Source organism: Ursus americanus, chromosome 21 (genome assembly GCF_024610735.1).
Source record: "Ursus americanus isolate L20-20 chromosome 21, mUrsAme1.1.p, whole genome shotgun sequence".
NCBI lineage: Eukaryota > Metazoa > Chordata > Mammalia > Carnivora > Ursidae > Ursus > Ursus americanus.
Genome location: NC_142147.1, coordinates 21,760,601 through 21,788,158, shown reverse-complemented (window position 1 = coordinate 21,788,158; position 27,558 = coordinate 21,760,601). Strand labels below are relative to the sequence as shown.

Below are 27,558 nucleotides of genomic sequence, written 5' to 3'. Positions count from 1 at the left end.
AGCTGAAACCAAGAGTAGGATGCTCGACCACGTGTGTCACCCAGGTGCCCCTGCCTTGTTGTCTTCTAATATCCAGGTAGCCTTTGATGTTTGGTTTTGTTCTCATGTCAGTAATATCTTTGTGCTGTTTCTCTTGCTCTGAAAGCTTTTGGGATTTTCTCTTAATCTTTCAAGTTCCTATATTTTACCAAGCAGTGTGGACTTGATTTTCCATATCACGGTCTATTAGTCAACCCTTTTGTTAAATTTTAAAATCTTTTTAATAACCCCCCCCCCCCGACTAAGAACTGTTGTTTATTATCCTCTTCACAGTTTTTGTTTTAGGCACACAGTATCCATCTTTACTCTGAATATACGCGTTAGGGTTTTTCAGAATCTGCATTTTGACCAGATCCATAGGTGATACGTTCCCTGCTCCTAGCAGATATTCACCTGATGTAGTTTTGCTCCAAAGTGGCATCTTCCTGAAGTCTCTGGTGACCACAGCCCTGTCCCAGGGTCCCTTTCTCCGCATGACAGGTGGCTGCATCAAGTTATGTTCTGGCCCCAGCCCAGCCCCACTGCACGCCTTCTCTGTCAGGATATGGGGAACCACAGCCTGCTCAGAGAGCCGGCTCCAGGGTTTGAGAAGAGTGGCCACACAAAGAAGTTCAGCAAGGTCTACCCTTTTCCATGAGATTCTGAACACGTTCCTATTTAGCTTACATTTTCTTTTTTTTTTTTTTTAAAGATTTTTTATTTATTTGATGGAGAGAGAGACAGCCAGTGAGAGAGGGAACACAAGCAGGGGGAGTGGGAGAGGAAGAAGCAGGCTCCTAGCAGAGGAGCCTGATGTGGGGCTCAATCCCAGAACTCCAGGATCACGCCCTGAGCTGAAGGCAGACGCTTAACAACTGTGCCACCCAGGTGCCCCTAGCTTACATTTTCAGATAAAATTTACATGTGATGAAATACACAGGTGTTAAGTATACAGTTGAATGCTTTGACAAATGTATACACCTGTGTGACCACTTCCCCTAATGAAAATAAAGAACTTTCTCATACCCTCATGCCCCTTTGTAATCAGTCCTCAGACTCCTCTTGAAGCAATCGGTCTGTCCATTTCTTTTGCTATATTTTCCCGTTCTTGGACTTCATAGGAATGGAATCATAGGGTATGTCCTTCTTTTGTGTCTGCCTTCTTTCACTTAATTGATGTGAGAGTCGTCATTTTGAATGTTTTATCATTATTATCCTGTTGTATCAATGTGGTTTTTTTTATTGCTGAGTAGTATTCCATTTTGTGAATGTAGCACAGTTTATCTCCTTTTGAACATTTAAGCTCTTTTTTGCCTTTTGGCTGTTATGAACATTCTAGAACACCATTCCTCTGGGCTCAATACTTAGGAGAGGAATTTTGGGTCACATCATGGGATAGGGTGCACTTTTGAGTTTTTCTCTACAAGATCCCTTCCTCTAGTTCCCACTTTTGGCAGGCTTGTGCCTCATCCTGCCCAGCCTGCACGGGGTGCTGTGGGGGCTACAGAGGGAGTAGTGACTGGAAGCATGGGGGGGCGGCTGTGGCTGGGGCCGTCCAGGCTCAGGCTCTGCCTACTCCCCCACCAAACGCCGGGCTGCAGCCTCTCTCCAGCCTTACTCACTGCTCTGCAGCAGCCGAGTCTGTGGTCTTCCAGCAGACGTGGACCCTGCCACGGGACTCCTCGTGGCACACAGGGCAGAGGCCTGAGTCATTACTATGGTTCCGAAGGCCCAGTTGACCCTCTCAGCCTGCCTCTCACCTTGTTCCTGGCTGGGCTGGGGGGCACCCATTACCCCATATCTCTTCTAGCTCCTCATGGATCAGTTTGGGACCTTGCTTTCGTCTTATAAGGATGACCCTTCTGCCACATGGCTGGTCTGTCCAGTGAGACTGGAGCCCTGACTGAGGCCTGCGGGCGGGAACTGTGGCTCCAGGGCCCAGCTGAACCTGGCTCAGGGCTTATGCTCAGGTCCTCACTGAGGGAGACACTGCAGGGCCCAGAGAGCTGGCTGGAGTCCCCCCAGTTCTTCCTGTGCCCATCCTGCCTGGCCCATATGCCAGCCTGACTCTGGCTTTTGGAGGCCCTGAGCCCTGAGGGGATGAGACCACCTCTTTGCCCTCCTCCCGAGCGCCCCTCACACGAGGACCAATGCTAAACTGAAAAGTAAGAGTAAGAAAGGCCAAGAACCAATTTTTCTCACAGGGACTAGCTGGATGCTTTAAAAAAAAAAAAAAAAGGAAAATAGAAATATCAAAATGTTCATTTTGTTTTGGAGTCTCTTGTTTTACTCTGGACCTTTCGGCTGGTCACTGTTGACAGCCGGTGTCACCCACATTGCTGGTCCCTCAAACCTTGTGTGCCCAGTGGCCTGCAGGCACCCCAAGAGGCCCAGCTCTTCTTGCCCACTGCACCAAAATGTCCAGTAACTTTTGTCGAATGAACAAAATAATGTTTACGTCAACTTTAAGCTTTAAAATCCATTTAAAGAGGAATTTCTTTTCCAAGCAAAGGTGGTTATTAGGATGGAAAGGAAAACCATTCTAGAGAGAAAAGACAGACAGTGGACACATATTTTGCAGTAAAACACGCTGTCACTTTGACAGCCAGGATCTCCTTCCTGTCATTTCTTGCCTGCCTTTCCTTTATCCTTGGGCTTTTCTGGTGGTGCCTTTTCCGGCGGCTTTTCTGGTTCCTTTGGCTTTTCACCCTTTTGGTCCTTTCCTGGAGGGGGAATCAGCACATTCCTTTTGACTCTCTTGCCTTTGAAATGTTTTCTTTGAAGGCATATATCGATTAAAGCGAAAAGTCCAGCCACACCGATAAGAATCTGGAAAACAAAGGAATGAACTTTTGCTCTTCATTCCAAAGTTGGCATAGTCTCTCCTTGTTTCTAATTTGTCAGCAGGTGCTGGTTAACACATCCCTTGGTCCCCCCAAACTTCCAGACCAGAGACACTCCGATTTTGCCCCTCCCCCAACCTCAGCCTCCCTATCCAACCCCCCCCCCCAACCTGGCAGGCATCTGTCTTCTCTTAAAACCCAGCCTGGGTGTGGCCCATTGGTTTGGGGATCAGGGCAGCTCGGAGGAGGAAGCCCTTAGCTCCACTGGCTCCCTGGATAGCCTCTTTATTTAAGTGGCTTCTTCCTTGGAAACATTGGCCAACTTTACTTTTAAACTTTGCGTGGGTCCCAAGATTTTGTGAAAAGAAAAGAAGTCCTTTCCTTAAGTCAGGGGGAAACACCATTCTCCAGAAGAGGTGATTTCTGAGCAAATAAAGTGCCCAACACGGAAGACTCACCACAGCAATGAAGTAGTTCATGGGCATGGTTTGTCGGCTTCTCACAGCCAGGACTACGGCCCCCACAAGGAAGATGAAGGCGAACAGGTCATTGAGAAGGTCCTGAAAGCGTGGGAGATAGGAGAGTCTGTCTCAACCAGAACCAAACCCCCATCAACACCCAACCTGGCATCACTTCCTCCAGAGGGGATGATTTCCAAACTTCTGCCTAATTTTAAAAATACGTAGGTGAAGATAAGTATACCTCAGCTGGGTGGACATGCTGTGGTCCCCAGGGCGGGGCTGTTTGTGTGGAGACCCAAAGCTCAGGCTGCTTAACTGCCTTCGTGAGCCCCCTCTGCTGCCATTTCCTTTGAAATCACACATTTAGTGGCTAGTTGTTCCTTTTTTTTTTTTCCCCCTCCAATACTCATTTAAGTAAATGCACAACTATTCAGTTTAATGGTGAGTACAACCCCCCATCATCTTTCTACTCTCGGGGCCAGCTCCCCTCTCTGGATTCAGGGTGGGCTGTGTCGCTGGCAGGAGGCTCTGTTGGATTCTGGCCTCCCCAGTCAGGAGCCTGGCAGCTGGCTCCTCCACCCCTGCCCCCACCCCCCTCCTGCCTTACTTCCTGGACACTCTGCCCTTGGCAAGGCCACACCACTTCCTCCATCATCAGCCTTCCTTCCCATCCTTTCTGGCCTCAATCTTACCCTTGCCCCACACTTGTTTCCCTTACCTACCTGAAAAGGTCCACATGTTTCCAGACTGGGCAGAAGGACTGCTTTCCCTGCAGGTACCACGCACGGCCACTCTCCAGCATAGCCAAGCTTAGAGTTGGCCAAAGTATGGCCACTGCAAGCCAGCTTCCTCCCGCATTACTCGTGGGGTGATGGTAGACCAGATTTTGTGCACCCTCTTAATCCTGTGGGCAGCAGCCAAACTGGCAGCCCTGGACCAGGCCCTCCCTTCCCTTTGGTTTTCGTGATGCCGTTTTTCTGTTAATTGTCCTTCCCCGGCTATTTGTTGCGGGCCTTTTCTTTTCTTTTTCAGGTTTTTGAATTTTAATACATTTCAAATATCCCATCCCCACTCCCACCTCCAGCAGCCACGAACCACTGAGATTGAACAGATGTTAACATCTTGCAATATTTGCTTACATTGCTAAAAAAAAAAAAAAAAAAACCAGCAGTAAAACTTTGTGGAGCCACAGTGTCACCATTCTAGCCCTTTCATGACGCTCGCTCAGAGGCAGCCACACACATTGGAGCTAATAGGTACTTTTCCCAAGAGTGTATTCATATTTTCCTCCATATTATATATTCACAAACAGTATATACTGTTTTGTGTTTCACAAATTTAAATAAAAGATATCTTCTAGCATTGGCTTTTTTAAAAAAATATATATTTATTTATTTAGAGAGAGCATGTGCATGCACGGGGTCAGGGGTTGGGGAAGAGGGAAAGAATCTCAAGCAGACTCCATGCTGAGTGCGGAGCCTGGCACGGGGCTTGATCTCACAACCCTGAGATCATGACCTGAGCTGGAATCGAGTTGATTCCTCAACTGACTGAGCTACCCAGGTGCCCCAGCTTTGGTTTTGTGTGTGTGTGTGTGTGTGTGTGTGTGTGTGTGTGTGTGTAAGATTTTATTTATTTATTTAAGAGAGAGATCATGACCTGAGCTGAAGGCTTTCACTTAATCAACTGAGCCATCCAGGCTCCCAAAATAACTCCAAATTAACCAAAAGATTTAAATGTAAAAAGTGAAACAAGTGCCAGATGAAAATATGGATGAATTTTTTATAACTTGTTTTTCTATTTCTTTTTGAGTCAATTTTATATTTTTTCTAGGAAATTACCTATTATCTAAACTTTCCAATCTATTGGCATAAAAATTCACATTTTCCCTGTAATTTTTAAAAATCTCTTCTTGATCTTTTTTTTTTTTTTTAAGATTTTATTTATTTATTTGAGAGAGAGAGAGCTGGAACACAAGCAGGGGGAGGGGCAAAGGGAGAAGAAGCAGACTTCCCACGGAGCAGGGATCCTGATGCGGGACCCAATCCCGAGAACCCGGGATCATGACCTGAGCTGAAGGCAGATGCTTAACCAACTGAGCCACCCAGGCGCCCTCTTCTTGATCTTTATACTAATATTTTTCTTTGTTCATTCTCTATTTCCCTGCCTTGGGGTCCATCCACTTTATTAGTCTTTTTCAAAGAACTAGATATTTTGTTTTATTAGTCCTCACTATGGATCTTTGTTTCCTATTTCACTAATTTTAGCTCTTATCTTTGGCATTGCCTTCTTCTTAATTCCATTGTTTTGTTTTGGTACCTTCTTATAACTATTAATTTTCAGGCTTCTTTTCTAATTATGTAGATTTGAATTTGAATAGTTTAGGGACATTCTACAGACATTATCTGTGAATACTACATAAATGCTAAATCCTCATATGTTTGGGGAACACACTAGATTTCCCCCCAAACACTTGGAAATTTAGTTAAATTTTACTGATTGATTTCTAATTATAGTACATTGAAATGAGAGAATATGGTCTATATGATATTAGTTACTTGTTATTTATCTACATTTGCTTTGTGGTCTTATTGGGGATAAATTTTTTAAGATTTTATTTATTTGAGAGAGAAAAAAACAGAAGGAGCAGGAGAAGCAGACTCCCCACTAAGCAGAGAGCCCAATGCAGGGCTTGATCCCAGGACCCTGCGATGATGACCTGAGTCGAAGGCAGACAGCCAACCAACTGAGCCATCCAGGTGCCTTGAGGATAATTTTTTTTTTTGAAGATTTATTTACTTATTTGAGAGAGAGAGCATGAGCAGGGGAAGGGGCAGAGGGAGAACAAGAGGGAGAGAATCTCAGAGACTCCCCGCTGAGTGTGGAACCCAACATGGGGCTCGATCCTAGGAGCCTGAGATCACGACCTGAGCCAAAATCAAAAGTCGGTCATTTAACCTACTGAGTTACCCAGGTGCCCCAAGGGTAATTTTTATGATTGTTCCAAGTGTACTTGAAAAGAATATATAACCTGTTCTGTTGAGTGTATGGTTCCATATGTTCAATAATGTCATCGGATCAAGCTATCAATTGCTGAAGGAGGCATGTTAAAATCTACCACTGTGGTTGCTGTTTGCCAATTCTTCCTTATAAGTAAGTTCCTTTTTGTTTTTTTATATTTGCGGGCTATCTTGTTAGGTGCATACAAGTTCAAAATTATTATACGTGGTGATCTTTATAAACTTAAAAAACACATAAAATTGGTTTAATCTGGTATTAAAACTATGCCAGTTTTCTTTTAGTTAGTATTTTCATTATTTTTTCCATCTCTTATAGCTGGATTTAAAAAAATCTATTCTTAGAGTCCTCTGTCTTTTAAGTGAAGACTATAGTCCATTTATATTTGTCACCATGTCTGACATATTGGGATTTATTTCTACCATTTTATTTTATTTTTTCTATTTAACATATACCACATGTCCTCCCCTCCCCTTTTCCCTTCTATTGAATTAACTCTATTCTCTTTTCACGCTTTCCCCTCAATAGGTTCGATGTTATATACCTGAGAATTCTATTCTTTAGCAGAATACAGAATTATGTCCAAATATGTTAGTGTTAACATTATTACCAAATGTCCTTCCAAATCAATGACTTTTCGCTGTTATCATACACCACTACTGTGGTCTTAACATGTTACTGTGTTCCTGCCGCTAGTGTTCTCTCCCCACCTCCCCAAACTATTAATATATTTTTTAAAACCCTAGTTCTGTCTTAATGTTTATTTAGGTCAATCCACACACTCATTAGGCTCTTTGCTTACTGTTCCATTTTTACATGGTGTACATTTCTTTTTGGTTTAATTTCCTTCTTCCTGAGGTACATCTTCTAGGAGTTCTTTCAGTGAGAGTTAGAGAAAAGAAATTGTTTCATTCGTTGTTTAAAAACTTCTTCATTTTACTCTTGTGCCACCTCACCCCTTTAAAGAAATTATTCCAGTGTTTTCTGGTCACTGTCACTGCTGTTGAAATATATGAAGTTAAGTCTCGTAGTTTGAGGGGTTTTGTTGTTGTTGTTTTTTAAGATAAGTTGTCTTTTCTCTTGGTTTGATTTTGAGTTTTCCTTTGTTTCTGGTGATCAGTGGTGACTCTATGACATGCCTATGTGTGGTTTTGTGTTTATTTATTTTTCTTGGTACACCTTTGAGAATTCACGTCTTTCATTAAATCTGATGTTGGTATGGCCACCTCAGCTCTTTTTTGGTCACTATTTATGTGGAGTACCTTTTCCCATTTTCACTTTCAACCTATTTGTATCTTTGGACTAAAGTGAGTCTCTTATGTTCATATTGTATCATTTTAAAATGGATCATTTAAAAAATCCATTCTGATATCTCTGCCTTAATTAGAGATTTAATCCATGTGCATTTAAAGTAATTACTGATAAGGACTTATTTCTATCATTTTGATCTTTGTTTTTTGTATATCATACCTTTTTGTTCCTCAATTCCTCCATTATTACCTTCTTTTCTGTTTAATTTTTTGTAATGTACCAATTTCATTCCCTTCTCATTTCTTTTTCTATACATTAGTTAATTTCCTAGCGGTTACCTTGGGGTTACAATTAATATCTTAAATTATAAATTTTTGAATTTATAATTGATACCAATTAGAAATTGGTTTGAATTGATACCAACTCAGCCTCAGTAGTACACAAAAACTCTTACTGTTATCATCACAAATTATATCTTTACATACAGTCCCATTAACACATTTATAATTATTGCTTTATGCATTCATCTTTTAAATCATATCAGGAAAAAAAGAGGTTACAAACCTAACCTACAATAATACTGGCTTTTATATTTACCTATGTAGTTACCTTTACCGGTATTCTTTATTCTTTTATGGCTTCAAGTTACTGTCTAGTGTCCTCTCATTTAAGCCTGAAGAACTCTCTTTATCATTTCTTATAGGGCGAGTCTACTAGCAACAGATTCCCTCAACTTGTTTTATCTAGGAATGTCTTAATTTCTCCTTCATTTTTGAATGATAATTTTTAAAAAATATTTATTTGAGAGAGAGCACATGTGCAAGCATGGGGAGGGGCAGAGGGACAGGGAGAGAGAGAGAGACAGAAAGAAGCATGCTCCGCACTGAGTGTGGAGCCCAATGTGGGGCTCAGTCTCATGATCCTGAGGTCATGACCTGAGCCGAAATCAAGAGTTGGGTGCTCAACTGACTGAGCAACCCAGGTGCCTCTTGAATGCTACTTTTTTAAAAAAATATTTTTTATTTATTCATTTGAAAGGGACAGAGAGAGAGAGTGAGAGCACAAGCAGGGGAGAGGGTCAGAAGGAGAGGGAGAAGCAGACTCCCCACTGAGCAGGGTGCCTGATGTGGGGCTGGATTCCAGGACCCTGTGATCATGACCTGAGCTGAAAGCAGATGCTTAACCAACTGAGCCACCCAGGTGCCCCTTGAATGGTAATTTTTGAAGGATAACTTCCATTTTGAAGGGTAGTGTATTTATTTCCTGGAGTTGCTGTAACACAGTACCATCAACTAAGTGGCTTAGAACAACATAAATTAAAAACAACAACAACAACAACTAAAAAAAAAAAAAGAACAACACAAATTTATGACTTTATTGTCTCATGGTTCTGGAGGCCAGAAGTCTGAAGTCAAGGTGCTGGCAGGGTCATGCTCCCCTGAAGGTGCTAGGAAATGATCTGTTCTGGCCTCTCTTCTAACTTCTGGTAACTTTAAGTATTCCTTGGCTTGTTTTACCTTCCTTTTTTCTTCCTGTGTCTTCTCATATCACCTTCCCTCTGAACATGTCTGTCTCTGTGTCCAAAGCTCTCCTTTTTATAGAGATACTAGTCATACTGGGTTAGAACCCACTGTAATGACCTCATCTTAACGAGATCATCTGCAAAGGCCCTTATCTCCAAATAAGCTTATGTTCACAGGTACTAGGTGTTAAGACTTCAACATATTTTTAGGGGACACAATTCAAGTCATAACAGATAGCAAATTTGAAAGATAGAACTCTTGGTTTACAGGGTTTTGTTTTGTTTTCTTTCTTTCAGGACTTTAAGTACATCATTCCACTGCCTCAGGGCTCCGTGGTTTCTGATGAAAAATTGGCTGTTAATCTTATTAAAGATGCCCTGTAGGAAATTAGTTGCTTCTCTCTTGTGACTTTCAAGAGTTTGTCTTTGTCTTTGGACAGTTTGATTATAATGTGTCTCAGTGTGGATCGCTTTGAGTTTATCCTACTTGGTCCTTTTTGGATGTGTAGATTTGTATCTTTTATCAAATTTGGAAAGTTTTTGACCGTTTCTTCAAATATTCCTTCTTCCCCTTTCTCTCTCTCTTCTTTTTGGGATTCAGCATATGTTAGTATACTTTGCTGCATAGGTCTCATCAGTTTTCTTCATTCTTTTTTTCTTTCTCTTCCTCAGACTGGATAATCTCAATTGACCTATCTTCAAGTTCATGGATTCATTCTTCTGCCTGCTCAAATCCACTGTTAAACCAATCTGGTCAGTTTTTCATTTCAGTTATATTCTTTCAGCTCCAGAATTTCTTTTTTGCTCCTTTTAATAATTTCTCTTTACTGACATTTTCTACTTGTTCATGAATTGTTCTCCTGGTTTTAGTTCTTTAAGCATTTTAAGAACAGATTTAAGCTCTTTGTCTACTAAATCTGATATCTGGGCTTTCTCAGAGACAGTCTCTATTAATTTTTTCCCCCATGAATGGGACAGACTTTCTTATTTCCTTGCATGCTTTATAATTCTGGGCATTTTGAATATTATAACGTAGTTACTCTGTAAACCATATTCTTCTCCTTCCCCAGGATTTGTTGTTGCTGATTGTTGTGAGGTGTAGACAATTGTATGTTTAATGACTTTTTTCTAAAAAAAAGACTGTATTCTTCCAGTGCTGCCACTGAAGTCCCTGTTTCACTAGTTTAATGGTCAGGTAGTGATTTGAAAGAGATTTCCTTAAATATCTGGAAACAAACAAAAATTCTCTACCAGTCTTTGCAAGTCGGTTTTGTGTTGAGGCACTCCTTCAACACTTGTCCCGGCTGTTTAGAACTCTGTTCTCACTTGCTGCTTGTGCAGAGCCTAAAGGTAGCAAGGGGCAAAAGCTTAGGGTCTTTTGAGAGCATGTGTCCAGCCCTCAGCATGTGTGTGGACTTCTGGATTCCCTGGTATGCGTGGTAGGTTTTCAAAGCTCTTATTCCGCACTGAATCTCCTTCCTGAGCCTCTTCCTTTCCAAACTTCTGGTCCATTGCTTGCCTCATTTGATTTCCCTTGCCTCAGATGGTTATAGTTAGTAGATATGCCTTTAAATGCTTTTGACAAATGCTATCCAGGGGGCTGTTTCAGCCCTGAAAAAGCTTTGTGGCAGGTGAAACAAAGTCAAGTTCCTGGGCCCATCCCTCAAGGAGCCACCAGACAGGTAAAAACACACCACCATAATTTTTTTGAGAACAAGGTCTGTATTGTTCCCTCTGCCACCAGTGAAGAATGTGACCAGGGAAGTGGGCTACTGTCTTCATGGCAATGGACAAGCTAGGATGTGAGGGTTGGTGGGTAGATACATTAAAATGCCACAAGACTCTCTTAGCAAATTCAACAGCTTCTTTCTTCATTAAGCATTTCCCTGGTTGTTGTAAGTTTTTTTTTTTTTTTTAAGATTTTTATTTTATTTATTTGAGAGAGAGTAAGAGAGAGAGAGCACAAGCTGGAGGAGAGGCAGAGGGAGAGGGAGAAGCAGGCTCCCCACTGAGCAAGGAGCCCCATGCAGGGCTCGATCCCAGGACCCTGGGATCATGACCCAAGCTGGAGGCAGACACTTAACCAACTGAGCCACCCAGGCACCCCGTGTTTTAAGTTTTTTAAAAAGGTTTATTTATTTGAGAGAGAGTGAATGGGGTGGAGGGGGAGAGGGAGAGAGAAAGTCAAGCAGGCTCCATGCCCAGCATGGAGCCTGACGTGGGACTCAATCTCACAACCCTGAGATCACGACCTGAGCTGAAACCAAGAGTTGGACGCTAAACCAACTAAGCCACCCGGGCACCCCATAAGCTTTTTAAAATTAGAATCCAGAGCTCTGAAAAGGTTGATTCTGACAGTTTTTGACAGTGTTGTTTTAGTGGAGAGACAGAGTTTTGGCGTTCCCAATTCTGCCATTTTTAGTGATGTCACTCATTAAGTCTGGGGAGTTCTCAGTCGTTTTCACTTTGAGTATTTCCCCTCTTCCATTCTTTTGAGTCTCTTCTTCTGGAATTCCTATTAGGCTTATGATGGATTTTCTCATTCCATTTTCTCCATCTCAGCTTCTCTCATATTTTCTCTCTTTATCTCTCAGTGCCATATTCTGGGTAATTTCCCCACACCATTTGGCTTGCTAATTCTCCAGCGTTGTCTGGTATGCTTTATAACCCACTTATTGACATTTCAATAACTGTATGCTTAATTCTAGATATTTATATTTTTTAAAAAATCTTTTTATTCTGCCCTCAGAATAAAAAGTGCCTTATTGTGTTCTTAGGACTCTGTTTATATCTTTAATTATTTTAAGTATATTTCTTATTATTTTCAGACAGCTCTTCTAGTAATCACATATTCTCAGGGTTCTGATCCTCCCATTTGCTGTGTGCTGATTCTCAATTCTTGGACATGGGCATTTTAAAATCAGGTGTTTTGTAGTTTTGAACTGTAAGTTTGTTTTGACAAGCCTTCCCCCCACCCCCACCCGTCCTGTGAGAATCTCTTTATGCTTTGATTGTGACTTTGCATTTGTTTCTGTCAGGAGTCCCAAGGACATCATCGGAACATCACTAAATTAGGAACAGTTTTTTATGCTAACTCCCAGGCACAAGTTTTCTAGGCTGCATGAAGGTTTCTAGGATGAAAGTAGTAAAAATTCAAACCAAATCTGTACAAATTTCAGGCCCAAGATTTCTCTTTCTCAAGGTAGTCTTTTTCTATTTGTTTCTTTTTTTTTCCACTCAGAGCTCAGACAGAGGTGAACATGGCTTCTTATTCCTTTGTGTGGGTGGAAGGTGTCTTCTCTGCCTATCTTTTCCCTGTCTTTGCAGGGTGCTGGCTTATGCAGGGGTCTCAGTTCTACATCTCCATTTTGCTTGGGACCAAGGCCTCACCTCCTCTAACTGAAGAGCAGGAAAATCTCCACTCCTGCCTCCTGGGGCAGGACTTCATGGGCTGTTCCCACCCACCCTTCAGCAGCTTATTGCTCACCGTTCCTGTTTTTCATTTCTGGCACTTGGGTGTTTCGTTTTTTTCCCTGCCGGCCCAGCCATTCGGCTACGGCAGGTGTGTTTATGTTCTCCCTAGTAGTTTCAGGTAGATGCAGTAGGAGGATTTTCAAGGTTTATTGATTTTTCATTTTGCTGGAACTAAAAGTATCCTCTTGAGTTCCTTGGCTGGGAACTTGCCCTCTGGCTGTCCCTTTACTTTGTCCTCTGCTTAGCCCTCTCCCAAGAGTCTTATCTGGTCCTCCTCTCCTTTCTGCCTATATTGGGGGTCCTCCCCTATACTGCTGAGACCTATGAATCCCTGGGCCCCAATAATTTTTTATGAGGAAGCAGAACAGAGTGCAGTTAGGGACTCAGAATCTACTGACAAAGCTAGATTTGAATCCTTTTTCTGCCACTTATTAGCTGAAGTACCTGGGGGTACATCATTTGGCCATTCTGAGACCACTTCATATGTAAAGTGAGTGAAACCCTGAGTTTAGTGCCCTGGAGGCACCCTGTGAATGTGCAGTGAGACGGGAGTTCAGGAGTTCGGTGGGTGTGCTCTGTGATTACACAGGTGATGGCCAGGGATTCGGGTCGCTGAGTCCTCAGGCACAGCATCAAGCATTTTGCATTTATTTCTCAGGCACAATCCCATGAGAGGTGATTACTGTCCTTATGTTACAGATGAAGGAAACAGAGGCCACAAGTGGTCGGGTAACTTGCCCAGCTCCCGTTCCAATGGATGACTGCTTTGGGCTTAACATTCTGCTGGGCTTAACATCCTTTTTTTTTTTTTTTAAGAGAGAGAGTGAGAGAGCGAGAGAGTGAGAACATGTGCATGGAGGAAGGGCAGAGGGAGAAGGAGAGAGAGAATCTTAAGCAGGTTCCATGCCCAGTGCAGAGCGCTACAGAGGCTTGATCTCACAACCCTGAGGTCATGACCTGAGCCAAAATCAAGAGTCAGATGTTTAACCAACTGAGCCACCCAGATGCCCCTATGCTTAACATCCTTTACAGGGATGGTCACTGGAGATCTTAGACTGCTGTAGAAGGGATTTCTTTAAAATTTTCATTTTATTTTACTGATTTGTTGGAAGATTGGTTTTCTTCTTTGAATTCTGGGGATGGGGTACCTTCTGGGGTGATCTCCCCACTTAAGTGTGAGCTGGCACAAAAGTGGGAGGAACAGCCAGTTGCTACACCTCCCCTGCTCCCATGGACAGCAAAGCCTCAGGAAAGCAAAGACCTCTTCCTTTGACCACCAGATGGACCACCAAAGAGGCCCACTCCCCCAATCCCCAAACTGGGCTCTTTGAGAGCCTTTTCTCCCTAACTTCGGCTGTGGCTACCCTGCCCTCACTGGAGGTGCTGAGCCCGTGCCCTGGGCACAAATGTGGAAGGGGGCGCCTCTCTTCAGTTACTTTCAGGTACCAAGACATACGCGTGAATGCACCCCAGTCTCAGGCACCCCCCACCTCGTCCCACTTACAGAAATGGGCCACAGGATGAAGGGCATGTATCTGTTGATGGCAAAGGTGTAGATAATGAAGAAGAAGCAGAAGACGGACAACTCCATGGTGATGATGAGGGTCAGGAGAGGGTGCACTGTGGTCCCCGTGAACATGATCATTGCAGCTATTAGGCAGCCCTGCTGGGAGACACGCACCTGAGCTACGGCGGAGGGCTCGCACTGGCCCTACAGCCCTTCTTGAGCCCCTCTGGAGCCTGCTCCTGCTCCCTCTTCCCATCGTTGGACCCCCTGCCCAGGGGTACCAGACCAACTTACGAAGCTCAGGATCTTGACCTCGGCGTGCCCCATAACCCAGAACTCTCTATTGCTGTCCTTGAGTTCCCACTTGTAGCGGCGACACCCCTTCCTCGTGCCCACTTCATTCTTGGGCTGCACGGACTTTTCCTTTTTCTTGGGCTCCTGGTCTTTCTTGTCTTCCGGTTTGGTGTCCGGCGGGGGAGGGGGAGGGGGCGGGGGCGCAGCTGCGGGCGCTGGGGCTGCCGGTTTGCCCTTTTTGCCTTTGTCAGCCATTTTGCGTGGGAGTTCTTAACTTCTCACCGCCTGCCCGATCTCTCCTGCTGTCCCCGGACAGGCCTGGCCTCTGAGCGAGCCTGCTGCCCACCGACCGACCCGCTCAGAGATCCCGCTCAGCCAACCGCCAGGACCGGCCAACGCCTGGCGCTCCCCCGCGCGCCGCCGCACCTGGCTCCGGGCCGCCCCGTCACACCGCGAGGACCTCAATGGGTGCCGGGCCGGCCGCCTCCAGGGCCGCCCACCCCCACACGGTGCCCCCCCCCCTAAGCCGCGGGCGGGTCGCGTGGGCGGGAACCCCGGCCGAGTCAAGGCCCTGGCCACCGCCCCCTGGGGCAGCCTCCTCCCGCGCCGCGCGCAGCGGCCACGAAAGAAAGGTAACTCGACTTTTACACAAGGCAACACGAAGAAGCAGAAATGTTCCCGACTTAGAAGCCCTGATTTTATGATCGCATGTGGGCCGGGCTGGGTGACAGCATACAAGCTCAGTGGTGGGATTAGCGAGCGGGAGGGACGAGGCACAGATGTTTAACCGACGCGTCAGATGTCCGCTTATTTCCGCGAGGGTGGCAGCGAGGATGCGCGCGAGGGTGGCATCGTGGATGGCCGAGAGGATACCTTTGAGGATGCCATCGAGGATGCCCGGGTGGATGTGCGCCTGGCATCCGAGGTGGGGGCCTGCGTGGGTGCTTTCCTGGCTGCCGGTGTGGGTGTTTTCGCGGGTGCTTTTGCAGGTGCTTTTGCGGGTGCCGCCACGGGTGCTTTTGAGGGTGCGGGCGTGGGTGGTTTCGAGGCTGCCGGCGTGCCTGCTCTTGAGGCTGCCGGCGTGGGTGCTTTTGAGGATGCGGGCGTGCCTGCTTTCCCCGCTGCCGGCTTGCCTGCTTTCCCCGCTGCCGCCGTGGGTGCTTTCCCGGGTGCCGCCGTGGGTGCTTTCCCGGCTGCCGGCGTGGGTGCTTTCCCGGGTGCCGGTGTGGGTCCTGGCCAGGGTGACTTCTTGGGTTCCAGGAGCAGGGAGGAATTGCTTTCGAAATCGAGTCCCAGGATTCTTCTCATTTTATCCCTCATCTTTTTGGTGACCATAACTGCATCCAGGATACACACGATTGCTGCTGTGAGGCACTGGGTCTGGCAGACACAAGACCATACAGGGGAAGGAAAGGCTGGGTTATTTTGCAGCTCAGCAGCTACCTGTCTTCCCCATCCCATCCCAGGGGGCAGGGGGCTTCAGGTGGCCGCCTGTCCCCTCTGATCCAGCACTACTCTTTGGTGTCTGCCTCGCCGGCTGCTGTGGCACTTTCTGCAATTCCCAGAGAAAGGAATTTTGGAAATGGTGGGTTTTGCTGCCGGTAACGACCCGCCTGCTGCCTGAGGCACCAGGAAAGGACCAAAGAAGAGTATTCACTGGAAGGCTCCAGATAGGTATGAGGTCCTGAGAAGGCCGCTCAGTAGAAAGGATTCCTGGGCTTTGTCTGAAAAGGGCAGGAAGGAATTCCCAAGGGACCAACTGGGAGGAAGAGAACTTAAGATGGTGGGCAGGGGTCTCCAAGGAGTATGGTGTGGCTGAGAGCCCTGGATCTGGTGAGGGCGGGGGCAGAGTTGAGGCTAGGAAGTGCAGAATTTGGGACTTTATCAAGGGGAGAGCTCAGGTGCTGCAGTCAGAAAGTCCATTTGTAGTAGCCATGAGGTGAAAAGGACTGGAGGCAGGGACACCAGTGGGGTGTGGTGGGGGCTCCTGTCATCCAAGTAAGAATTGATGGGGTCCAGATGGTGGGAATCCTGGCAGGTAGGAGAAGGCTTGGTGGCTGAGTTAGCAGATGGGTACCAGCAGTGCATAGTACCAAAGATACTCGGTGCCTCCCAAATCCTGCCTGCTCTGGATGTTTCTCTTTACTATCACTTAATCCCTGGCTGCTTGAATGAACTTTCCCTAGATAGGTCTTGCCCCAGATAATCTGTGAACTCCTTCAGGGATAAGGGACTCTGTCCCCAACTGTAAGCCTGGGCCTGGCACAATCCAGTGGGATTGACAAATATTTACTGATTATGGAATGAATTCAAAGAAGTCAAACTTTTTTTTTTCTGGATTAATTTCTGTTCCCATTGCTTAATTTCTTGAACCAAAGTCTCACCTCCCCACTTCCCACCCTCCATCTTCAAAGCATTTAATCTGCCATTTCTTGTGCTCTTCATATGATGAGGATTTGAGTCCCAGCTTGTCCCAGGCTTGGGACAATTCTCATATATGTAAAAATGAGAATTGTAAAAATGAAGTCAGAACATGCCTGGCCATGTGTGGGGCACATGCTGGGAGCTTCCTGCCTTCCTTCCTTCCTCCCTTCCTTCCTGCTTGGCCATTCACTTTTGACAATGTACTTTTTATTTTTCTATTCATGTGCTTTTCTTTTCATGTGCTTTTAAAATAATTCTCTAATCCAAAAGAGTCAAAGTCCTATTTATAGACAAGAATACCTTGTTGCAACATTTCAAAAAATAGTGTGTACATTTCTCAAAAGGGGAGTTTGTACCTATTTGGAGGATGAGTATTAGAATGAAGATTTTCATGAGTTTAGAGTTTATGCAACTTTATATCTTCTGAAGAAGTCAGTGCAAGAAGGAGAAGGGGTGGTGGTAGGGATGTTATTCTGTAAATGAAGTAATGATAGTCTGCCAGTTTCCCTTTGCAAAGAGTTTTGAAATACTGATATTTTTTTAAAGATTTATTTATTTATCTGAGAGAGAGAAAGAGAGAGAGAGAGAGAGAAAGTGGGAGGGGCCGAGGGAGAGGGAGAGAATCTCAAGCCAAATGTGTGCTGAGCACTGAGACCGAGGTGGGGCTTGGTCCCATGACCCTGAAATCACAACTTGACCTGAAACCAAGAGTTGGACACTTAACCGACTGAGCCACCCAGGCATCCCTGAAATACTAATCTTAAATATGGTCACGAAGGCTTCGACTTACCCCTCCAACGTAGAATAAATGTCTTCTTTCCATTTCTTGCATTGCCAAGATGGCAACTATTAGAAGGAACACGGCTGTAATGAAACTGTTGACAAGATCCTGTAATACAGAATGGAAAACCGTCAACTTTACAGGGTAACGTGATTTCATACAATATTTAAATTGGTCAGTCACCCATCTAAGGATGGATGTCTTTTTAAAACTTTCCCTTTGATTAATTGTAAGAGGAACCGTTAGCAGCAAAATTTCTTGCATCTCCCAAGACATGAGTTTATGTGATTTTAAGGTCCTGGGTAGGACTTTGTCAGCAGAAATGGGCTTAATTTCATTAGAAAGTACCATTAAAAAAAAAAAAAAGCTGACAACTTTCCCATTATATTCTCCTTAAAGGGCATGAGAAAGTGAGCTTGAAAAGCACCTAGAGGTATGGGGTGAATCGGACCTCCATAAATAATATTTTAAAAAATCCTGTTTTAAATTAATGTAAATTCTGCATTCTATTCCATAATATATTTTTAATATAAAAATTAAATTTTAGATTAGCACTTTACTAATTTAATTACATTCCCAAACCTGCAGGTAGAACCGATACCCCCGAAGTTAGTTGGGTCATATTTATTCTGTGGGTTCACATATCCTAAGGAGGCAGGAACCCATCTGAGGAGCAGGCCTGGTATTCTAGAGTGAATGCTGGTGCTGTTGACTTTTGTTCTTTCCTGAGAAATGGCTGGAATTGAGTATGCCCTGGCATCTGTGGGCTGCCTTTGTTCTTTCTTCTGGATTCCTGTACTGGGTTCTTTAACTGCTAGCCCAAACTGCTGCTTTGTGTGCTAAATAAAGGGCGGAGGATGAGTAGATGGGGGCCACTCCTGAGGATAAGCAGAGAGAGGCTGGGCTTTGGTAATAGAGCAATAATGGAGAAGTGGGTACTCCGTGTGTCCGTGGCACCAGTGTGGCGAGGGTCAAAAGCTCAGGGTGATAGAACCATGATATGGCCCAGATATCTAACTGGAACATTTTAAGTCCTTAAGTCTTGGCGTCTTGACTTGGTAGCGTCAGCTTGTCTGGTGTACGTGCCCAAATCTAGCAAGGAGCCCTGCCACCCAGTGTACAGAATCATAATGGTTCTGATGGAGCTCTTCAGTGTGCCCAGTGTTTCCCAGTCATTACCTTATTTAACCCTCACAAACACCCTCCAGAGTCAGTATTCTTATGATCCCTATTTTAAGAGGACATAGCAGAGGCTTAGAGAGGTTTATTAAATTGCCTGAGATTGGGTATCTGCCAAGGAGGGGAGTCAGAACTACTCTCACTATTGCCTCCCATCAGGGACACTCAAATAAGAGGAAAAGAACTATCACAACCCACCCCTCCCCCACTTTGAATGTGCAGCATCTGTCTTGGGCATTTTCTGTGGATAATGGGTCACGGAGGGTCAAAATGGTATGGGAAATGTACTGTGGGAGTGTATTTTGTTGATGAACTCTTTTGGCCTGCCAATTCCTAGATGTGTGACCTGGGGCATGTTTTATCATCCCTCTGTGTCAACTTGTTCATTTTAAACATGGGGATAGTGATTGGGATTCATTGGGTTGATCTGAGGATTAAATGGTATAATGAATCTGAAAAGACCAGATAAGTGCCTGGCATCGAGTGGATCGTGAGTGCATCAAAATGTGGACTTGTGATATCCGCCTTCAAAATGTACACAGTTGGTAAACTTTCTTTAGACTTCAGGTGTTCTTTCCATTGAGACTGCTGAGCAAGCAGTCCTATCCCTATCACGGAATGTGACGTGCCTCATGGAGGGCCACTAATTATTTGGACACCTGGTGGGTAACACTGGGGGGACAAGGAGCAGGGCTGGTGAGGGTTAGAAGTAAGACCCAGCTGGGTTCTGTGGGCTGAATGAAAAGTTTGCCCACAGTGGGGCAGGTGCAGCGGTTTACAGTTTTGCGAGAAGCTTAGTCCTTTAGGATTATGTAAACCAAGATAGTAAAAAATGTGAACAAGTTCTCTTACAGCTAAGAAGCAGGATGTAAACTTTTTAAAATAAAAATTAACTAGCTGTGGCCCTAGGTGGTTGAGAATTTAGACGAAAGCCAATGAATAATGGTAATACTAATAAACCAAGTGTAGACTAGGCAATCGTTGACTCCCTGTCATAATTCCATCTTCTCACTGGAATATTAGACATTCGTTTACTCTGTCCTTACTGTAATTTACTCTGGTCCTTGCTCACAAGGAAATGCTCTCCTGAACTGTCCTTTGGAGCTAATGTTTGCCTTATATCTAACATTCTATCATAGCTCACACTTCTTGAGCACTTCCTCTGTGTCACATACTGTGCCAGGGTGTTAATCTCATTTGATTCTCACAACAAACTCTTATGATCCTCAATTCACAGAGGGCTAAGCAACATGCCTGGGGTTGCTCAGCCACTAAGTGGCTAGGACCCTCTGCAGCCTGACTTGAGTGTCCAGAGGCCTTCTCGGGACTAACCCCCCTCCTCCCTTTTGCCTTAGACACATCATCGTTGTTGGCCTCATCTTTGAAAGAGAGAGGAGGGGGAGAGAGAGAGAGAGATGTTCCCCCTGATGGAGTAAAACTGCATCTGAGGCTTGTCACGTGCCATCTTTACTCATCATCTTTTTCTTTCCCCCTTGACCAAATACCCTATTGACTCAGGTAGCCTCCTCTGACTAAAATGAGAGATGGATTCGTTACTTGACTGTTATGTTTCCATAAAGCTCCCAAATTGCTGAGATAAAATTGTGTAGAATTTTAACTGGGAAAGAAAAAGATGCTTTAATAGTGAATGACTATTTTTGAAAAATCACTGAATATTAGAAAAAACTAACATTTACAATTCGTTTCACAAAATGTGGTATTTGTAACAAGCATTTATATATAATAAACATTATATAGTATTCAACTAGCTACAGCTCCCACTGATTCCAGTTGTGCCTGGAGTTCTCCAAACACGCGGCATAGCCTGATCAGAAATGACCAGAACTGTGGTTTTTCATTAATCTTATTTGAAGGGAACATTCTAAAGCTGACACTTCCTCCTTATAAATGTATAGATATTGCTGGTAGTTTTGGAATCATCACTTCTCTCGAGTTTTAGTTTAAAATGCTTATTATGTTCTTCTTCTTCTTCTTTTTTTAAAAATTGCTTTCTATTGGCAAAAACATCTGCTTGACCAGAACTTAGTTTCTCTGACTATATTGGATAATATTTTTTATAATATAGAAGTGTTAAAAATACAGACTATTTAGAAGTAATTACAATTCATACTCTCCTTGGGTATGTTGACAGATGACACTAGATTGACACTGAAGTGTAAAAATGAAGACAATGACCCCACCACGGGTGGGGTGCGGAAAGCTGTATACTCACTAGCTCTGATGCAGACCCATGATTTCAAGTCAAGGGCTGGCTGAGAGGTGGACCCATGGGTGTCAGGGTCATTGGCATAGTCTTCATAGAAGCAAGCAGATGCAATTGAGTCTGGTGTATGGATCCCCCGGCCCAGGTTCCATCATCTCCCCAGAGAAGGAGGCCTTGCCAGAATATGGCCCCAGAGTCCACAGATCTCAGCAGGCCTGTACGTGAGGCCAGTCCTCTTTGATGCTGCTCTCCTGAGCATCTGAAGCCCTGATTGATCAGACTTTCTATTTCCCTGCTGGGAGTTTTCATCATTAGCCTCTTGCCAAACAAGAATGGGAATAGAGGAATAAGGCACTCTATACTCCTGGAAGCCTTTAAGGAAACTGCCACTTAAAATCAGTACTACTTACCCTAATGCTCTGCCTTGGGGGCACCAAACCATCTTGGCAGGAGAGAGGGGCTGTGTGTGCTGGATGCCTCCAGTGTGTGGGTGGGCCCTTGAGCCTGTACAGAGCACTAAAACAGGGACAGTATGAAATGGGCCCTGTGTTCTCTGGCTTTCCACAGTTCCATCAGGTCCCAGGGGACTTTTGCAGCTTGATGCCAACACATCTCCAAGTCCTCCTACTCTCTGAAGTGACACGTAGTCCTCTCTAGGCACCAAAACTGTCCCTAAACCAGCACATTGCCTCCCATGCCAGAGTCTCCCTCTTACCACCCAGTGGTAACTACCCTTCTGAACAATCTCTTCTGTACACATCCTTCACCTTATGGAATCTGAAAGAGAAGATTAGAAAGGAAGGGACAGGATAGGACAACACAGTTTTGGATCCTGTTTTGATGGGTCTTCTAAAAAACCTTCCAAGTCAATTAGATCACACAGCATCTGACCAACTGTGTTGGTTAGTATGTGGCTGCTTGGTATGTCTACTGCTAGTCAGTTGTGCCTCAGAATAACTGAGCACTCTTCATATTTTACCAACTATGGAGCTCCTGGGAGCTCACCAGCCATGTCCATGTGAATCATGCCTCGGGGCTCCCATGGTCATCCAAAGGAAAGAGAATGCTCTGACCCAAGGACAGAGGTAGCAAAGGGGGTCCGGCTTTATCAGAGTTGACCAAAGGCCTACAATTCTACAAAAGCTGGCCTGAGCCATCTGTGACCACTGTGAGAACAGTTCCTCTCATAGGACCTTCCTGGTTCATTCTTAGGAGCCCCCAGTTCTTGCCTTTGTCTCAGACACTTCCTAGATATTCTCCCTGGACCTTACAGCAAAACATGGTGCCTTGAGGCTCCCTCCAGTTCTCCAGCTTTATGGCAGCAGAGTTTCCCTCAGAGGGCTCTAGTCTGCCTGACCACAGCTGACTTTTGTGCTGTGAAGCCCTCAGTCACCTGCCCTAAGGACCTGTTCCCGCCCTCCAGGATAATCTGTTAATATCCAGCTCCACATTTTAAGGAAACCATGAGGAAACAGGAGAAGATACAGAGAACATAAAATTTAGAGAATCTGAGGAGGATAACAATGAAGGGAAGATAGAGACAGAGAAACCATCGTAAGGCAATAGGGCGAAAAATCTGGAAAGAGTCTGGGCTAAAGCTGGGCCTGAATTTCTGAGTGACTGCCTATGGCCACAAGCGCACCTTCCATCTCTCTCATCAGGTCTTCTCATCTGCTAAACTACAACCTCACTGGGTTGTTGTGAGTATTAAATAAGGTAACACATATGAAAAAGTATCTGGCACATGCTGTGTGCTCAAAACGGTCCATTTACCTTCCCTTCTTGAAAATCTCCGCGGACAGAGATTTTTGTTTCCCCTCGGAAACCTCTTTATCCTTACGGCTCTCCATAACCCTAGAGGGTCTTCCATATGTCCAATTAGAGTTGCTCATATTTTGCTTGGTCTGCTTCCTGTTGCTCTGCACTCTGTGGGATAAAGAGAGCTCAGCAGCTTTTTCAGAAAATGCCTCACATGCTTCAAGAATGTATTTTGAGTTTTAGCTCAATAGCAACCAATCCTACCTTAAGGTTATAAAAAGGTACTATAAGGAAGTGGGATGTGGGAGAGGCCTGACCTCTGAGTTAGGATTGTTCACGGTGCAAGATAAAATGGTAAAAGCCATCTAACTACTTTATGGGGTCTGATGGATGTTTTGTAAGTGAATGTTTGCTTTAAACACATTTAAATGTTACAGGAAGGAACCCTGTGAGGTAGTTATTATGATCACCTTTGTCCTTTGCTGAATTTCATAGATGGGGAAACTGAGGCTGAAGTTCACACAGCTAGGAAGATGCCAGGGCCAGGAAGCAGGCCCATGTCTGTTCCTGGACAGAACAGTAGTTCTTCTCCCGTCTGCACGGATGTGGAACCTCGGGTTCCACAATAAATAGGATTTATCTGAGACCTGAGGGATTAGCTTCAGGAATTTTTCAGTTGGTAAAGAATATGAAGTTCTTGAAAAAGCTACTGAAGAAGGCAATGCAATGCCTTTTCTTGAAAAGTGCCACCACATGGCAGCCCTTTGGGAGTATGGACCCTTAAAACCCATGAAAAGATTGACTCCTGCAATCTTTCAGTGTGTGGGTGACAATTTTCTACAACTTTGCCATGCCATCTCTTGCTTATGCAGGGAGGAAATGTTATAGTGTTTGAGTAGCTGCTGTTGGACAAGTAGAAGCATCTGCTGTTTTACAACCAATAGATGAGAAGTGTGTTTACCTACTGAATATACTAATTGAAATTTTCTTTAGGACAAGCTGCAAAGTACCATGTGTTCAGTGCCGTAATGAGATGGAAGCAAGCATGTGTGTTGGTTGTGCTGTGGAGAGAGGTGTCCAGGGAATCTTTCTGGGTAGTAGGCTAGTTTCTCCCCTGGGACTAGGGTAACACCCTGTCATAGCTCAGTTATATTCTTGTCCAGAGAGATAGCTCTTTTATTTTCACTTGAGAAGAGACTTTACTCTGGGACCTAGGGCAAAGCTTATATTTGAGTTATGAAAATGAACACTTACAAGTAAGGACCAATCTAAATTGACCAGCAAGTGGTGAAGGGTTAGCATATATATTAGAATAAAAAAAAGAACGATGAAGATTTCCAGAACTGTGATGGCTATATACGGCTCATGGGCTTTGGCAATGATGAAACAAACTAACGCTCCTATGATAAGACCCTGCAATAAAAGAAACAGAATTTGTTTTAATGCACATGGGCTAGTAAAAAACAAAGCAAACCCATAAACTGTTAGAATGTAAATCTGATTATATTGCACTTGCCTGTATTGTTTTGTATATACATTTTATTTGTAAAATTTCTCATATTTCCAAGAAATGAACTAATACGTGGAAATAAAGTGCACATTAAGTATAGAAGAATGAAAAATAACTCGTTTCTTTCTTCTCCCTCAACCCAACCCTAGTCTTATCTCCTGAAAAGTAACCATTGTTCACAGTGTATATTTCCTACAGGAAAGAAGTACATACAAGTAGAGTAAATATATACTGATTCTGATAGAAAGAGGTAGAGCTCCAGTTTTCTTTCTTTCCAAACAGTTGTTGATTATCCCGTCATTTATTGGGAAACACCAGTATTTTCCCCGCTCATCTGAAATCCAGCCTTTATTGTGTACTAAATTCCCAGGTGCATACGGGTCTCTTGAGACTATCCTTTTCCATTGAGGTGCTGATTTCTTCTCTAGCACTTTTGAGATTATAGGAAAATTATTTTATATTATTGTCTGACCTAGTCCCCCTTTCGGTACTCATCCTCAGATTGTTTGTGTCTCCCATGTTTCTTGGTCAAGTTCCCCAAGCTAAGCCAGTTGGTATTTTAATTGGGATTTCATTTAACTTCTAATTTTGAAAGATTAAAAAATTCGCTTTTACTATTCAAGAACAAAGTATGTCTTTCCAGTATTTTTAGTGGTTTTAAAATATCTCTGAGTTTTTAAAGTTTTCTTGATATAGGTTTTTCAAATTTATTTCATTTAATCTTGGATACTTAACCATTTTGATTGCTGTTGTAAAGAGAAATATTATCTTCTATTTTAAATGCTTGTTTGTTCATTTCTACTAATGAGTTAGTAGAAATTATCTTGTTCTAACTTGTTTCCCAGTTGATTTTGAGTTTTTTAGATATACAGTGATATCAGCTGAAAAAATGATATACTTTGCTTCTTCTTTTCAACTGTTATTTTTCTTGTTTAATTGTGATGATTAACAGTTCCAGAAAAATACTGAATAACAGTATTGATGAGGGCATCCTCTTTGTTCCTCCTTTAATGGTAATACTTCTGATGCTTAACTATATATGATGCTGACTTCTGGGTTTGTTTTTATAATATCAGTAAAATATGTATTCCGATTTTATGGGTCTCTCTCTTTTTTTTTTTTTTTTGCAGAGATGACTGTTGACTTTTGTCAAATGTGTTCTTTTCCTTATTTGATATAATCTAATTTGTTCTCCTTTTACTTATAATGCTGGTTAGTTTAATAGAGTCCTAATATTGCATCATCATAGTGTATTTTTATTTATTTTTAATTTTTTAAAATTTTTTAAGATTTTATTTATTTATGTGACAGAGAGACAGCCAGCAAGAGAGGGAACACAAGCAGGAGTGGGAGAGGAAGAAGCAGGCTCCCAGCCGAGGAGCCCGATGTGGGAATCGATCCTGGAAGGCCAGGATCACGCCCTGAGCCGAAGGCAGCCGCCTAACGACTGCGCTACCCAGGCGCCCCCCCTCCTTTTTTTTTTTAAAGATTTTCATAGTGTATTTTTAAAAAGTGCTGACTATTTTCTGCTAATATATTAATACTTGTTGCTTTGATACAAGTGAGATTTCTATTTTCTTTTTCTGACTTGGTCAGGTTTTGATATCAGTATTATACTACTTTGAAAAAATAGTTTAGAAGGGCTTCTTTCTCCATTCTTTGAAAAAGTTTCAATAGCATCCGAATTCCATCCCATGAAAGTCTGAAAGAGTTAATGTGTAAGAAAGTCTGGCCCTAATATATCTTTGAAAGAAACTCATTTGATTAGTTCTCATTTTCTTCTGTGTTTACATTGGTCTGCTTAGGTTTTTCTCTATTTTGGGGTCAGTTTTGGTAATTGTATTTTCCTAGAAAATAAACTATTTCTTTCAGTTAGTCAGGTTTATTTGTTTTGCAAAGTACTCTTGGGGATCCTCTCAGTTTCTTCATCCTTTGTGCTTATTTTCCCTGTTTGGTGTCTAACTTTAAATATATGTTCTCTCTTCACCCTTGATTTCCTATTATACTAGCCATTGGTTTATCAATTTTCGGCAATTGTTATTTTTGTTTGCTAATTTATACATTTCTGCTCTTATCTTCACTGTTTCCCTAATTCCCTTTGTGAGAGAAAACCCCAGAAATACAGAGTATGACAGGAAAAACAGCGCTGGTTTAGTAATTAGGGTTGAGCGTGGGGAGAAGCAAGGGAGGAGGGAGGAAAGATGAGGCAGAGCAAACTGGCCGGCAAAGGGAAGTAGGGAAGCTTTGCGGAGGTGGCGCCCCCTGGGACTCACTCCCCGAGGCCGCACCCACCCTGCATCACCAGCTCTTTGCTCACCAGCCTCAGGATCTTCAACATTCCCGTGGGCGAGAAGAAAAAACGCTTGAAGCTGTCCCTGAATTGGAGCGGGACTAGGGCCCGTCCTTCAGCACGCTTTTGGATGGCGGCCTTCTCAGCTTCTGTCTTGGGTGCGGGCGGTTGCTTGGTGGGTGTCCTTGAGGTTGCACCTTGCGGCGCACTGGGTGCTACGTTCCTTGGTTGCGCGGAAGGCCCTGAGCGTGAGGGAGTTCCCGGAGCTGCGGCAGCCCCTGGGCGTGCGGGAGCTGAGCGGGAGGGTGTCCCCGGAGCTGCGGTAGCCCCCGGGCGTGCGGGAGCTAAGCGGGAGGATGTCCCCGGAACTGTGGAAGACCCTGGGCGTGAGGGTCCCCCCGGAGCTGCGGCAGCCCCTGGGCGTGCAGGAGCTGAGCGTGAGGGTGGCACCCCTGGGCGTGCGGGAGCTGAGCGTACGGGTGTCCCCGGAGCTGCTGCGGCAGACCCTGAGCGTGCGGAACGCGGCTGCTGTTGCAAGCTCCCTGCAGGGGTCCTGGTGGTTTTGGCATCCATGGTGGGCTCCGGGGCCTGGCTGTGTCAGGTTGGTTGTGCCGCCGCCGGCAGGCTGGCCCCTGGAAACCAGGGGCGTGCCCCAACGGCTGCTGGCCGCCTGTCCCTCGCGCGCACCCAGCTCTCCCTGCCCGCGGATGAACCAGGCCCTCCAGCCACCCTCGTCGCCATTTGGGATGCCATGCCACTGCCTAGCCTGGAAACTCATTATCCCTGCAACCTCACCCCTCCGTGCTGCCTGCCAGCCAGGAAGAGGGCTCTGGAGACCATTTAGGGCGGTCCAGGTGCATTCTTCTCTGCCACCCGGGGCCCAGGAGGAGGAAAACCCAATGAGATCAGGATCAGTGCTGACATGGAAATGACGGTATGGGTGAGCGCTGGGCACAGAGGTCCCACATCTCTTCTTCCAGTTTCCATATTGAGATTAAAATGAG

The 27,558-nt window shown here is 44.4% G+C and overlaps 2 protein-coding genes across 2 annotated transcripts; both read right to left on the bottom strand.

The window, feature by feature from the left end:
- Positions 1-861: 861 nt before the first annotated feature.
- Positions 862-14,894, bottom strand: CMTM2 (CKLF like MARVEL transmembrane domain containing 2). The gene is made up of 4 exons (XM_045814996.2): positions 14,389-14,894; positions 14,092-14,250; positions 3,320-3,421; positions 862-2,847 (listed from the first exon to the last, which is right to left on the bottom strand). Exons 1-4 carry the CDS (start codon positions 14,641-14,643, stop codon positions 2,641-2,643), a joined length of 723 nt encoding a protein of 240 aa, XP_045670952.1. The 5' UTR covers positions 14,644-14,894; the 3' UTR covers positions 862-2,640.
- Positions 14,895-15,061: 167 nt separating this feature from the next.
- LOC123803488 (uncharacterized) lies at positions 15,062-27,545 on the bottom strand. Its single transcript, XM_045814986.2, has 4 exons — positions 26,582-27,545; positions 24,009-24,167; positions 17,603-17,701; positions 15,062-15,768 (listed from the first exon to the last, which is right to left on the bottom strand). Exons 1-4 carry the CDS (start codon positions 27,125-27,127, stop codon positions 15,196-15,198), a joined length of 1,377 nt encoding a protein of 458 aa, XP_045670942.2. The 5' UTR covers positions 27,128-27,545; the 3' UTR covers positions 15,062-15,195.
- Between the last annotated feature and the right edge of the window lie 13 nt (positions 27,546-27,558).

What these genes read in the sequence shown, in the direction of transcription:
- CMTM2 (XM_045814996.2), bottom strand. Translation starts at nt 14,643, where the DNA reads ATGGCTGACAAAGGCAAAAAGGGCAAACCGGCAGCCCCAGCGCCCGCA. An exon ending in AGGTCAAGATCCTGAGCTTC is followed by an intron (nt 14,251 to 14,388) that starts GTAAGTTGGTCT and finishes GTCTCCCAGCAG; the next exon opens with GGCTGCCTAATAGCTGCAAT. An exon ending in TCATCCTGTGGCCCATTTCT is followed by an intron (nt 3,422 to 14,091) that starts GTAAGTGGGACG and finishes CCACGCTTTCAG; the next exon opens with GACCTTCTCAATGACCTGTT.
- LOC123803488 (XM_045814986.2), bottom strand. Translation starts at nt 27,127, where the DNA reads ATGGATGCCAAAACCACCAGGACCCCTGCAGGGAGCTTGCAACAGCAG. An exon ending in ATTTAGATTGGTCCTTACTT is followed by an intron (nt 17,702 to 24,008) that starts GTAAGTGTTCAT and finishes TCTGTATTACAG; the next exon opens with GATCTTGTCAACAGTTTCAT. An exon ending in ATTTATTCTACGTTGGAGGG is followed by an intron (nt 15,769 to 17,602) that starts GTAAGTCGAAGC and finishes TGTGTCTGCCAG; the next exon opens with ACCCAGTGCCTCACAGCAGC.